Source organism: Bactrocera neohumeralis, chromosome 3 (assembly GCF_024586455.1).
Source record: "Bactrocera neohumeralis isolate Rockhampton chromosome 3, APGP_CSIRO_Bneo_wtdbg2-racon-allhic-juicebox.fasta_v2, whole genome shotgun sequence".
Classification (NCBI taxonomy): domain Eukaryota; kingdom Metazoa; phylum Arthropoda; class Insecta; order Diptera; family Tephritidae; genus Bactrocera; species Bactrocera neohumeralis.
Window position 1 is genome coordinate 72078751 of NC_065920.1, and position 15457 is coordinate 72094207.

The following is a 15457-nucleotide window of genomic DNA, read 5'->3' on the forward strand; positions in this document are numbered from 1 at the left end:
AAAAAGTCTAACGGTGTGATAAACTCAATTTGGAGATTCGGCAAATGGTAAACTAATACAAGCGAACAAAATAGATAGAACACTTGAAGTCATGCAACCTCTCCACTGGTGTGAGAAAGCTTTGGACTACCGTCGAGGCTTTGACCGAGTTGAAATTCAATTCAATGGTTATGCCTCTTCGACCCCGAAAAAGTGCGCGAGCTTGTTTAGCAGGCAATTTACATTGCACCCTTTGTAGACAAAACCAAACGATATGTTACCCGACGGCTGCGCAAAATGCCAAAAGACTGCCCACCACTTATTTTCACCGATAAGATGGTTCAGAGTGTCATCAATAAGGCGAAATCATCGAAATCCTTCAATGGCCCGATGCGTATTTTGAAGAAGATTTTTCAGTTTCGAAAGGAGAAAAAAGTCACCAAACTGCTTAACTTGTCGCTAAGTACTCTTCAAATCGATGTGTGGAAAGTCGGAAGAGTGGTCCAACTGCTGAAGCCTGGGAAAACCGCCAACAAAGGGGAGTCCTATCGTCCGACTTTCCTCTCCCCAGTAGTTCAGACACTTGAGGCTTTGCTACTCCCGACTTTCACTCACCACCTGAGCTTAGCATGGCTTTCGAAAAGTCCACAATACTACCACAGCACTTAGCGTCATAAACGCCCAGAAAGTTCGTGGCCTTAACCAGAACCACCCTGTGAGAGAACGATCCTCATAACGTTGGGCTTATCAAAAGCCTTTAACATAGTCAGTCATACAAGTACAACGCTACTGCAGGACATCGAAAAAGCTACGCTCCCTCCAAGACTGAAGAGGTGGACCATGAACTACGTCATCCGTACTATTTCGAGGTAAAAACTCAAAACGGAGAGGAATTAAACAGGGGGTTCCCCAGCGTGGTGTCCTCTCCACGTTGCTGTTTAACTTCTACATCTCGAAACTCCTTCAACCACCAGTGGGAATTTCTATCACCTCGTACGCTGATAATTGCACGATAATGACGTCGGGCAATGGAATCGATGACATGTACTCAAAAGTAAACGACTATTTCTCCGACCTTTCTCGTTCTTCGATGCATGGAATCTAACACTCCTCAACCTAATCCACAGCCAACATATTCACAAACTAGACGAAGGAGTACAGAGTTAACCTTAATATTGCAGTTGAGGGCGGTAAAATTTCCGACTGTCAATAGTCCTAGGGTCTGAGGTGTGAAACTCAACAGCCTGTGCTCTTCACTCATTATACGACTGCGATTATTGCCAAAGTACAGAGCCTCAACAAACTCCTCAAGTCACTAGCCGGCAACACGGCAGGCAAAAATAAAGAAACGTTGTTGGCGAAATACAACGTAATCGGCGGTCCTTAACTACGCCACACCAATATGGTCGCCTGGATGCAGTGAAACGCAGACGAGGAAGCTGTAGACATGCCAGTACACTCTGGACTATAACGGGATGCCTCTATGTAGATGCCTTTTATCCAACATCTACACAGTGAGGCCTATATGCTCCCAGTTAAAGAACATAATGAACTCCTCTCCAAGCTGTTTCTGCTAGAGTGTTTTCGTAGAAACCAACCCTGCAATCACCTGCTTGAAGTGAATTCGCGTCTTAGCAGCAACAAGAGGTCCTTCCTGAACTACGTCGACGATATAAGACAATACACCGACCAGATTTCGGACGCAACTAACTTCAATCATACACTGACCGCCATTCACAGCGGAGCCAGGAAAGTGTCTTGGCGTCAAAAAACCATCCTGCAGACGACGAGCTCAAGTTGCCGCGAGAATCACGAGGGACCCTTGCGCAGCTTCGTTCTGGATGCTGCAGCATGGTAAAGTCCTACTTATCCAGAATCAACCTCGACATACCAAATACATATGTATATGTCCAGCATGCAACGTCTTTGCATGTCCAGCTAACCCTTCACATCTGAGACCCCTTTCCTTATGGTCCAATCCCGTTGAAACAGCACGATTCTTAGACCTACCGTTGGATTACCTCGATAACAACTTATCTGAATCATATCACCCTAACGGGGACTAGATGACCGTTATAACAACAACAACATCCAGCGCCCAAATGCACGAAGACAGGAGAATCCTTGCTCGTTCTCATCCTGATCGAATTTGGGTAAGGGTACTTTTCCTTGCAAGCTTATTGGCTTTATAATTTCCGATGAACCAACCAGACAAGTTTAATATGAAAATAGTTTGTTGCTGCTGCTTGTGAGGACGTACACTCCTTGACTTAGCTATTTCTTATTTTATGAACATAAAAGTTATCTTTTAACAAATTATAGAAAGTCTCGTGATAGTTGAGGAAGAAAAAGTGATATTGAGTCAAAAATTACGTTTCGGAAACTTTTCAAGACCTTCGAGAAAATGTCGACAATTCTGGAACTCTAGTTCTTCTTCTTCTCCTTCTTCTTCATTATTGGCGTAGGCACACTTATGCGGTTATAGCCGAAAAGTACACAATATCTAGAACTCTCTACTCTTCATTTATGAGCAAGTTGGAAAATAATCGATAACTCTAAATTTAGTTGTGCTCTAAATGTATTCGAGTTTTGGAGTTATTTTCTGAAAATGTTAGAGAAATATACCAGAAATAGAACATTCGAGCAAAACCAATAAAATATAACTAACGCTTTACATAAATCCACATTAAAATGCCGTTATGTACCCTACCTAATATATAACTGAAACATATAACACTGTTCCTTCAAGCTGCTTTCGTATTTGTGCGCATCCAATGACTCACTGGGTGTAGCGCACTCGAGCATTTCGCGGCGAAAAAACGAACGACGGCAGCAACGAAATGCTAGGTAACAACGATTTGCTGCGAAACGGCGGAAAAGCACGTGTATGGAAAATGACGGCGAAAAAGAGAAAATCCGTAATACATAACTGTTTATATGAAAGGCATAAGCAGTTGTGAAAAGGAAATGAAATAAACAAACAACAAGTAAAGACGGCTGATGATTCATCAACAGCGAGCGAGCCGGTCACGGCAACGCCGACAAACACGAGCAACCGACAGCGACCCAGCCAAGCAGCAATGGGTTAATTTGAAAAGGAAAAAATAAGCAACCATAATAACATTTTAGTAGACGCTGCAGACATATGCGCCACTACATGAGATTTCTTCAGCTATCTATGTATAAGACATAGGTGCAACAACTGTAGTAACATGCGCGTAACGTCAAAACGTGCAACATGCAACATGCAACAAATTACATATACATTTTTTACCGGCAAAGCGAAGTGAATCGCGAGACAAAACGAATGGCATGTCGGCATGGCGTGACTTTGCACCGTACGACATAACTGTGGTGGCACGAACTCGACATAGACGACACATAGCTTATGGCAGACATGCAGGCGAGGTTAGGTTTGGCCCCCGTTGGTGGCGCGACTTGACAACACGTTGGCGAAATTTTTAACTTATTACTGTCAAATGGTGACCGCCTTGATAGCTGTAACAACAAAAAGTTTCAGTTTTTTAATTGCTTCGGCTTTAAGCTTGTTGGTTTGCTCGCGAACAGCGCTGTTACTGGCCGCTTGCGCAACATTTGTATTTGCCGCTGTCAGCCGTAGCCGGCATTTGCAATATTTTGCAAATTTCACTGCTTTAGCAGTTTTGCCTTTCCACGCTTTTGCGCCGCATTTACTCGTTTATCGTTGGCGGCGCTTTGACCTATGTCCTTTAGCGAAAGCACCGTAGTACCACTTACTAAATGGATGAATAGGTGGCAAATGCCGAAAGCACAATGCGGCAATGGAAATTCGCTTTGCAGTGTAGAAAACGTGGTTGGCAACGCTATCGATTAATTTCGTTTTGTTAGAAACTTCCAAACCAATAGAAGTGTAGTGCGTCGGTTTGGGGCACTGCATGACACTCAATATCTTTGCTTTGCAGTTTTCAATGATTTTTGTTTGTGCTGCAATCTGTTGTAGAGTTGCATTGCTTTAGTGTATGCAGATATACTTGAGATAGTGGGTGGGCTAAGCTTTAAAAGCACCACAGATAAGAGGGCCAAAGAGCTTTCTCAGCCTAAAAGTATGCTTGGTTTGTAGAGGCTAGTGATTTGAGTAAAGTAAAAGTGCTTGTATAGTTTTAGGACCTTTAAGTCAAAGAAATAAGTAATAAAAATAGTAAAGAGAATAAACACGACGAAAATATCGAAATTTCAATATTTCGGACTTTAAGAGTTGTAAGGTCCTACTATGTATTCATTTATTTCAGCACTTCTCCGCAAAATTAATGAAAATATTTTGGCCGAAAACCCCGTTAAAATGTGTATTTTTACATTTTTACGAAAAGACAATTTTCCAAAATATCCAAATATGATTTAATGATGTAAATTTCCCAGTCCTACTGAAAAGGGATATATTAAGTTTGTAACATACAGAAGGATTCGTCAGAAACCCTATAAAATACTGTCGGGCAAAAAAAATAAGAGCAGTCCCTGTTAAAATAAAAAACCATAAAACCATCTATGCCAACTATTATTGTTGGCTCAATTCTTCCTTGTTTTTCGATCTAACGCTTCCAATTTTTTGTTCGACAAGTTTTCCCAAGTTCTCTATCGTTTTCAGATCCGGAGATAGAGAAGGCCAAAAAACGTCTATTTTATTATGAAGAAACCAATTTCGTGCAAGAGCCGGTGTATGTTTTGGATCTTTGTTCTGTTAAAACTTTCACTTTAGAGGCATCTTGCATTCTGCCTGGTTCCCATAAGAATCATTACCTCTGTACCGTGATGTTTCCACATGCGTATTTAAAAGTTTTTGCAAAGTATTTGAGGTGAATTTTTCAGGCGCCTTATCCAACGTTTACCACCACTAAATTTACCTTGCGTTCTTCTGTCCATAGTACATCACGCAATTTCTTTAGCTATATTGGGTCATTCCATTCGACTTCCAACTCGGTTATAACCGCGTAAGCGGTGTCTACGTCAATAAAGAAGAAAATTCGACTTCAGTTTTAGCGAACTCGATGTGACAGTTTCGATGTCTCTTTATTGGCGGTTCGCGAGCTGTTCTTCTATAAAGTATATTTTCAACCAGACGTCTCCTAACTGACAGAGCACAAATTAGAACTACAGTATCCACCCTAATTGTGGCAACTGACTTGTATGGATCTCGGAACGACGGAATTCTAATAAAATTTTCGCCTGCACATGTAGTTTAGTGAGGTCTACCCCGGAAATTCCAAAAAACCAAGCCTACCAACCATGCGCATAAGATGCCATACAATCCACAAACAAAAATGATAGACGAAAACGATGCCGTTAAAAAATAATTTGCAATCGAATATTATTTCAATAGGTTTTTTTTATTTTTTTCGTCCGACACTGTATATATAGATAATCACCGTTACGATCTGAGTCGATTTACACATCTGTTATTTGTTGTTTTACTTTATTTATCATCATATACAATTTTTCCACATCACTTACACCTCAATTTCTCTCAGTGTATATGTATATGTATTATATAGCAACGACCACTCTTTCAACACCTCGTTTTTGTTCTTGTATTTTGTTTGCTTGACACACTAGAATATTCGCCACTTCCGCTGCGCTATTCTTCTATTCCATTTTATCCATTTATTATCCTTTAAATGCATTTCACCATTTGCTTTACATCACATTGCTCACACACACACATATATATCCATACTTGTATGTGCCTGTGCCTAGGTATGTCTCTATGTAGTTGCTGACTTGTAGCTGCCTTTTAGGCGTCTAATAATTCGGTTTTCTTACTAATTCCCCATTTTGTCGACTACCGTCTGAACTCCTACAACCACAACCAAACGCTGAAGTATACTTGAAATCTCGTGTGGCACATCGAAAAGAGAACGAGAGGGTCGCAAAAGTTGGCAGCAACAGTGACGTTGGCAACAAACGGCACACAAATTGAAGGCAAAAAGAGGCTGCACAGTGTCAACAAATTATTGAAAATATAAAAACTTTTTTTTAGAAATTTAAATGATGGAAAGCAGTTAGCCAAAAAGTTGAGATATATTAAGGAAATGGGAGAGCAGTGAGAGTGGAAATGGCAAACGCAATTTTTGAAGTGGATTTCGAGAGAAATTGGGATCAGTTATACCTTATTATTCGATGTTTATCAAAATAGGCTTCTAAGTCCTGAACCCTATATACTAAGATGACTTATATACATATATATATTTTTATATTATGTAAAGGTATTAAGATTGCCACGAAGTATGTAAACAAAGACCCATAAAAAAGCTTCATATATATATACATGTATAAATAGATAGAAACATTGAGGCTTTAACTTTTGACCTTAAAAATAATGATTAGCGTGACAAGCTGAGCCGATTTAGTCGTGCCTGTCTCCCTTTCTGTATATACTCGAGCTAGTCACTCAAGTGTTGAGATATCGTTCTAAAATCGTGCACAAATCTTTTTCTTCGCAAGAAGCTGCTCATTTGTCAGAACCACCGCTATGGGATCACTATATCACATAGCTGTCATCCAAACTGATAGATCCAAATCGGATCCCTATATGAAAAACTTTTCTATTTGACAAGATATCCTCACGACATTTAGCATGCATTATTGTTCAAGGTAACGGAACAATCACTAAAAAATTTGTATAGATCGGACCACTTTAGCATATAGCTGCCATACAAACTAACCGATCAAAATCAATTCCTTGTATGGAAAACTTGTTTATTTGACAAAATATGCTCACGAATATTGGTATACATTATTGCCAAGGTAACGGTACAATCACTATAAAAACTTATACAGATCGGACCACTTTAGCATCTAGCCGCCATGCAAACTGACCGATCCAAATCAATTCCTTGTACACAAAACGTATATATTTGACAAAATATGCTCACGAAATTTGGTATACATTATTGTCCAAGGTAACGGTACAGTCACTAAAAAACTTGTACAGATCTGACCACTATAGCATATAGCTGCCATACAAACTGATCCGTCAAAATGAACTCTTTGTATGGAAAACATGTTTATTTGTGAAGAGTATTTTAAAAAATTCTGGTGAAAAATGACTCACCACAAAATTTTTGGCAACGAAAAAGCAATTTTGTGTGCAAATTAGCCAATTATAGAACACTGTGCGCGCTGAGTGCCAACACAACAGCTCAATCTGCACGGTAATATTCTTGTTTGCAACTTTGTTGTTGTTGCACAGTTCTACTTCGATACTCATGAATATGAATATACATTTGATTGTTTGTATTGGTGTTTCCATGTCGCGCTTTTGCAGTTGTAGTTGTTTGCTCTTGCATTTGTAGTTGTTTGTGTTTACATTTGTTTTTGTATTTGCTGGTATTTGTGTTTGTGTACTTATGCAAGTGACGTGCAAGCGTTTTCGCTGTGCAACACTATTACACAACAACAATTTTGTAGATTTGTTGTAATACCATCGCCCCGTTACACTGTAACTATGCGGCGAACAAAACTAACGGCAAATACTTGCGCACACCTAACCGAAAATTCCGTTACATACTACAACACACACCCAATAACTAAAAATTTGCGCAAAACAACGTGCTTCAGTCTCCTATTTGTGCATAAGTAAAAAGCCACTTGCCATACACGCCTAAAAGTGTGCTACAAAACCAACCAGTCTGCGTTATCCTGCTTTTTGCAGCACGTCTCTATAAGCCTTTCGCCACTGGCACAGCTCATCATCATTGAACATTTTACATTTTTCACATATTTTCCACGTCCTTCTTCGTCCAATGTCCTCTTTTATGTGTTGCTGCACACACACATGCAGGCGTCGAGTATATAGCCGTCGTTCGCTGTTGTAGTGTATGTGTTTTGTTTGTGTCTGTCGCTAACGTTGCCATTGTCGCGCCGCTGCTGTTATTGGTGTTGTTGTTGTCGCTTCGCCATCGTTATGTTGTTTGCCACATTTTTTGTCAACGCCGCCGCCGCCGCAGTTTGTGTTGCAACCGTCCGTCAGATGGTATTGTGTTCGTCTCGGTAACAGTCTGCTTCAGCATTCCGGTGTGATCTCTTGCCCATTCAAGTGTGTTGTGCAGGAATTTTCAACTCGCCAAGTGGCTCGTGACTTTAAAACAACTTTAACTAGAAACTAATCAACATTTTATATAATATTAGTTGAGTTTTGAAAGGCAAAAGAAGTGGTGCATTTCGCTGCGCAGCGTTGCATTTCTATACCGTCCTACACTGCCTGTAATATTGTGCTACTAACACTACCACTTAAGCTTCATACATACATAATGGTGGCTATACACTCCACGCGTAAGTAATTAAAAAAAAAAAAATTATAAAAATAAAAATTGAAATTATGATCATAAAAGCATAATTTTTAAAAATTAAAACATAAAAAAAAATTTAAAAAAATTTTTAATTAAAAAAAAATTTAAAAAAAAATTAATCATTAAAGCATATTTTTAAAAAATTAAATTAAAAATAGAATTAATTAAATTAAAGAAAAATGTAATTCAACAAAAAAATATTTTTTTAAAAACTTAGCTGTAACAAAAAAAATATGAGAAATTAAGATATATTTTGGCAACTGAATATTTTGCCAGTTACGCAAGCGTTATGATACCCTACTATTTCTTAGAAATCAACGTGCTTTTATTTTTCAAATGAATTCACAATTTCGAGTATAGTTATAGTATACTGTATATTAAATATAACTGTGAGCGAAAGAGCAGCTTAAGTGGAATTAGGGGAGAATTTAAGTTATGCACTCAAACGTGAAAGGTTCATACGAGTATAATAACCGCTTTGGAAAACTATATTTTCGAAAAGATTTTTATATTATTTTTATTTGATTTTTTTGTACCTTCCAGGCCAACATTAGCACTACAATAGCATTAAATTTGAATTCCAAAAACCATATTCATATAAACTATACTTCTATGCGAACACAGTATTAAGTAACCAAAATATACAATGTTACTAACCGAGTTGCTACGTTAAACTTCTTGATTACGATATTATTAAAAAAATAAAATAAAATTTTGTAAACAGAGTTGCCAATGTTCTAAAAAAAAATATGGCTGCACTAAAGCTATTATTATACCCTACATTGGTGCAATTTTTATGGCAAAGAAGGGGATTCAAAGATATTTTTCTTGATTTTAATCGATCAGTTTGTATGGCAGCTATATGCTATAGTAGTCCGATATGCTCAATTTGTTCGGAATTAAGATCTGTGTCGAATTTCGTGAAGATATCTTGTAAAATAAAAAAGTTTTCCATACCAGGACTTGATTTCGATCGATCAGTTTGTATGGCAGCTATATGATAAAGTGGTGCTATCTAAACAATTTGTTTATATTTTGTAGCACTGTCTCAGACAATAATCCATACCAAATATCGTGAAGATGTTTTATAAAATAAAAAAGTTTTCCATACAATTGGTTGACTTTGATGGACCAATTTGTATGACCGCTATATAGCCATCGAATATCTCCGTAAACGGCAGTTTCATGGAGAGGAAGAGACGTGTGGATAGCTTCATATCGATATCTCATAAACTGAGGGAGTGGCCGTCCGAATTCAGCTGCCAAAAAGAGTAGTAGCTGACTCAGTATTTAAAATGGCTTTCTAGTCAAAATGCTGGTAATTATGTGCTATTTTGAAGTTGAGTTTTACCAAGTAATAGTAGCCATTTTTAAAGGAGGAAGAAAATTGAGCGATTAAAAAAAAATTTCAAAGACTTTTGGTTACTAATTTTAACTTATTTATAAAAAATATTTAGCTAACTGTTGGGGAATGAGAATTAGAATTTATAATAAAAACGATAAATAAACAATTAAAAGCTACAGAGAACAAAAAAAATAAAAAATAACGTAACATCACTTTTCATAAGTTTGCAGGCGAAGTTCTTATATTGAAAAAAAATTTAGTTTTGGTTATAAAACGGTTATATATTGGTTATAAAATGGTAATATATTGGTAATATATTGGTTATAAAACGGTTATATATTGGTTATAAAATAGTAATATATTGGTTATGAAATGGTTATAAAGTGGTTATAAAATGCTCATATATTGGTTACATCTGACAGCGGAAGCTGACAATTTTATGCTACATACATATGTATATGTAATATGATATAGTGAATCGTAAGTAATAAAAAACTCGATTTCGAATTTTTTGATGATACACTGTTTTGCATATTAGGAGACGATATGAATGTTATACTAGTCAATCCTCGTGCAATATGATGCTGTTGAGCTTTTTTCGTCTCAAAATTCAATAACTTCTTTAAGAGCGCTATGTATGTATGTATGTTATGTTCTATGTAAGCATTATAAGAAATATAAGTACATATACATAAGTAGTAGGATTACAGCATAATATATATTTACCTGCTTTAGTAATTATATATGTTATTGTGATACAAAATAAATGGAAGAAAAAAGTATTTTTTGAGTCATTTATATAGTTGAAGGATAACGAGTAAAAAAATCCGAGCTTAGAACAACTTTTAAGTTTAATTTAACAAAATTCTTTCCACTCCAATTAATCTTTATACAACATAATCTAAACTCTAAGTTTTTGAAGTCGAATTCACAAAAAGTAGTTTCATTGTGTCATAAAATGTAATCATCGATTACACTACTCAACAAATTTGAAGTAAAATTTTTGGTTTGATAAGTTAAATAGCTACACGACCAAAGAAAGCGAATATTCCAGAATATTTCCTGAAAAAATTTATTGACAGAGATTATGATGTGAAAAAATCTAAGAATTCTATTGAGGTCTGTGGGATATTTGAGGTGACCTGATTTCGATTTTGAGTTCAAAAATTTTTCATCACTTACAGCTATTTTTGTCATTTTAGTGATCGCTACACTCCTACACCACAACACAAAAAACGTACATGTTAGAAGATTTTTACTATCATTTTCGCTTTATCAACCAAAAGTTAGCAAGAAACAGCCACTAACATTACAGTCGCAAAATGACTGTAAACTAGTGTTACCAAAAACAAAAAATGCGAACCACATGGCAACCCTTAAGCAAACTTTAAACGTGGAAAAATGAAGCGAGCATTCACCTTTAGCATGAACATGCAAGCAATTATGGAAATGAAATTCAATACTGAACCAACATACTATATTATAATGCAACAACAATACATGTATTATATATATGTACATATGTATATATATTCATATGTATCCACATGTAAACTCTGAAGTCCATACAAACTTATTTCAATGTATATATGACCATTAAAGCATTTATCATGATTAAACTACTTTCACCACCCATTAGCAATAAAAACAAATATTTTTTAAAGCAGTACCTTCTTTATACGTGCCCTGCTGTTATGTCAGCAAAATTAATAGGAAACGCCACATACACGCATAAATACATATATCCATATGTGTGCTGACTAAATTGACCGCTACCCATCCCTTGATATTATCATCCGAAATTATTGGTATATATGAATGTATACGTATGTATGTATGTATGTGCCTGCATATTGGCATGTCCACACCCTTTAGCCACTTCGAGCCAGCAGCGTTGACATTTATGCTTCATAACACCCCAGAGATTATGTAGAGCAGTGGCTGTTAGCTGCTAATTGCGCGTGCTATAACAGTCGTAAATGAAGTGAAATAGTAAATGGACGCTAACTAACCAGCAATTAGCAATAGCTATGAAAAATAATTCGCAATTTTTTTTTCTTGCTAAATTTTTAGCGGGATATTCAATGGAAGGCAAGAATTAATTTTATATTTTATATATCAAAATCGAGTCCTTGTGTGGAAAACTATTTTATTTGACGAGATATCTTCATGAAATTTAACATAGATTATAATACAAGACTGTGCTATAATCTCGGAACAAGTTGTTCAAATCGGACCACTATAGCATATAGCTGCCATACAAACTTACCGATCATAACCAAGGCTTTATTTAGAAAACGCTTTTATTTGACGAGATATCTTCATGAAATTCCGCACAGATTATTGTCGAAGATAACGCTATAATCTGCGAATATAGCGTTCAGATCGGTTCAGTATACCATATAGCTGTCATACAAACTTACCGACCAAAAGCAAGTCTTTGTATGGAAAAATCTTTTATTTTACAAGCTATATTCACGAAATTTAGCATAGATTGTAATACAAGACAGTGCTATAATCTGGGAAGAAATTGTTCAAATCGGACCACTATAGCATATATAGCTGTCATACAAACTGAATGATCAAAATCAAGAAAAAAATGTTGTTATGCGCTTTTATGCTATAATAAATCCACCCATTAAGGATATTGTAGTTGCGGTTTAGTCGAAGTTAACGTTTTCTCTTGTTTTATAGATTTTTTTAAAACTTTTTTTGTAGATTTTTTTTAAATTTTTTTTAAAGCTTTTTTTAATTTTTTTTTATTGATGTTTTTAATTTTTTTTTATAGATTTATAGAAATTTTTTAATTTTTTATAAACTTATTCTTAAATATTTTTATTTTGTAAAGTTTTTTTTTGATAAAAAAAAAATTTTTTTTTAATTTATTATAATTTTTTTTATAAATTTATTCTTAAAGATTGATTTATTTATTATATTATCGATTTTTTTAAAATTTTTTATGTATTTTTTAATTTTTTCATTTCATTTTAAAGCTTTTCAAATTTACTTTATTATTAATTTAATTTTTCTTATTTTACTCTATCAAACTGTCATCACTACAGCTCATCGCAATGCATAAAATAATTACTTTTGTGATTTGCCATGCCCAAGGGAGTTCACTTACTCTTGATTTGTTTCCAATTTTCTTACTTCTGTTTGAGGTTTTTCTTTGCAATACATTAACGTATTCAAAATTCATCTTATCTCTCACAAAAAATACATGAAAACTTCCATACACTAACTGTTATACGTTCACTGCTACCCGGAAATTTCCATTTCTGCAAGCCACATTGATTTGATGCTGCATAACAAGCGTGTAGATAATATAATTTCCCTACAGCAGCATGCTTTTAGGCGTGCCAGCGTAGAAAGCCCGCCAGCACAACATCAATGACTCATAGCGCCGCTTTACAGCGCTGGGGGTTAAATTTCTCGTGACTCACACCGCTTTGCACCAGGTTGTTGATGAGGTTAATTTAATTTTCGCATAATAAATTTGCAACGTTTGCCTGCTGATGAGACAGCAAGGAGTCGGAGCAAATGTGCGCTGGTCGCTTTAGGCAAATACTCAACAACATATATGTGTGTGTGTCTGTAGATGTGTTTTCAAGTGCCGAAATATTATATACATGTATGTGCTATAGTCTAGCAGTGAAAAGTATTTTCTAATTGACAACCGGAAACTTTTGTGTATCTACAAATTTTGGTACCCGAAAACACAGGCAGACGCCGCCAAGGCACAAAAGTCAAGTGTTTTGCCTCGTTGGCGACTTTTGTTTTTATATGTAGCATACATTTCGGCGCTAACGACTGCCATATCAGCTGCGATGTCAGCACATGCTTTAGATATAAATATGTATATATTTACATATGCTTACACATATGAATTTGTGGTACAATTATGTATGATTCGTCGCTCTGTATATTCTCTAGAGTTTTTACACTGCTACTTTTTGCCGGCGGCCTATACTCATTTTCACACACAGATATGTGTGGCTATAAAGTTTTCATTAATACCATACTCATTGCTTCCACTTACGCATATGTGCCGAAAGTGTGCAAAATACAGTAGTACATGCATACATACATATGTACATACATACATACACACATATGTTGTTACAAAATAGCTGCGTATGAACTTTGCTTACACTCTGTAGCACAAAACGCCAGCATTTTATTGCCGTTCCATAAAACAAGCCTTAATTTAATTAAATGCAAATTAAAATCCTTTTATGATTATTATAGAATTTAATTGCTTGACTGACTGCACGCCGAAGGCAAGCTTCATTGCTGGGTGATTTGCTTTTCAGTGAGTGTATTTGTTCGCATTATTGATTTTTTAAGGTTTTTCGGAAATTTTTAGACACGACAACCGAATGAAATGTGTTTGACAAATTTAAATTGAACATAATACATGATTAAATTATACTTCCGAGCTCAATGGCGTTTTCATTGCAGCTGATTTTTCAATTTCGGAAACCGAAAAAGTCACAGGGAGCCAAATCTGGGCAATACCGTGACTAAGCGATGACTCTCGTTTTATGTAAGGCCAAAAAGTAGCTACAACCATACTAGAATGTGACGGCGCATTCAGGTTATTTGGAACGACCCTAGCATTGAGACGCTTTATAACCAAAACATTAACTAAAATGCGTTCAGCTGCTCCACAGGAGATGTTGAGTCCTTAGCTATCTCCCTATTGCCAACCCGACGATTCTTAAACACTATTTCTTAAATTTTTTTGTTGTTATCGTCATTAAAACAGGTCTATTATAAAGATAAAAAAAAATCGCATGAAAGAAGTTCTTCAGAAGTGCTTCACAGCTTTCAATGGTACAAAGACACTACTTCTGAAATATTTTCAATGATTCCGTAGCCGTGGTTCCATTGGAAACACAAATCAATTCAAACAAATTCGTTGTTAAATTTTTTTTCTGCCGTGATTCCGTTGGAGCCACAAAATGTCAAGCAAACTATTTTCTCAATTTTTTTTTATGCTACAAATCGTCATTCGGTCTGTTCACTTCGTAAAAGAACAGCTGTCAAAACACACACACATATGGAAAAAAACTTCGCACGGGCCTAAAAACATTCACCTTTCCAGGAAAGAATATACATCGATTCATTTTCGCGCACGAAGTTTAAATGAACCAGTCCGGGTCAAATTTGATCAGATGGTATATTAAATTTTTTTTAATCTGATGGATCTGCGGTCTCATGAGAATCATCTTAATATCTTTTTACGAAGCTTAAATAAACTAATCCGGGTCAATTTTGATCAGATGGTAAATATATTAATTTTTTTTTAATCTATTCGATCAGCAGTCTCATGAGAATTGTCTTAGCCTTTTTTCTGAGACAAAATATCGCTTTCTGATTCCTTAAATTCAGTCAGTTCTCTATACCGTCTCTGCGACAGAGACGCAGATACTGGTATAATTATTTTTAATCAGGTATAGACGTTTTATTTGCTGTTCAGAAATTATCTAACAGAAGACCGTTGACGTTTCTTGTTGCACAGTTTGTATTGTGTTTGTCACGAAGTTTTTAACTTCCAGAAGATAATGTCGGAGATCCTCTACTATATATTGTTTATATAGACGAACCCAGTACCTTAGTATTGGAGATATCGATCTGAAATTTTGTACACGTTATTTCTTCCCCAACATTTGTCAGAACCGATATCGGACTACTATGAGTTATAGCTGTCATACAAACTGATCGATCAAACACAAGTCTTGTATGGAAAGATTTTTTATTTCACAAGCTAGCTTCAAGAAATGTTTCATAGATTATTGTCTAAAGCTGA

The 15457-nt window shown here is 35.9% G+C and overlaps 1 protein-coding gene across 7 annotated transcripts in view; it reads left to right on the top strand.

The window, feature by feature from the left end:
* LOC126752187 (stathmin) overlaps positions 1 to 15457 on the top strand; it is a 249734-nt gene that overhangs the window by 201811 nt on the left and 32466 nt on the right. The window contains exon 1 of one of the 7 annotated variants that reach the window (XM_050462809.1): positions 8003 to 8283. The exons of the other annotated variants lie outside the window; for them this stretch is intronic. Coding sequence (XP_050318766.1) covers positions 8262 to 8283 — 22 coding nt within the window. The 5' untranslated portion in view covers positions 8003 to 8261. Of the gene's footprint in view, positions 1 to 8002; positions 8284 to 15457 lie in introns of those variants that run through there. 7 annotated transcript variants of the gene reach the window in all.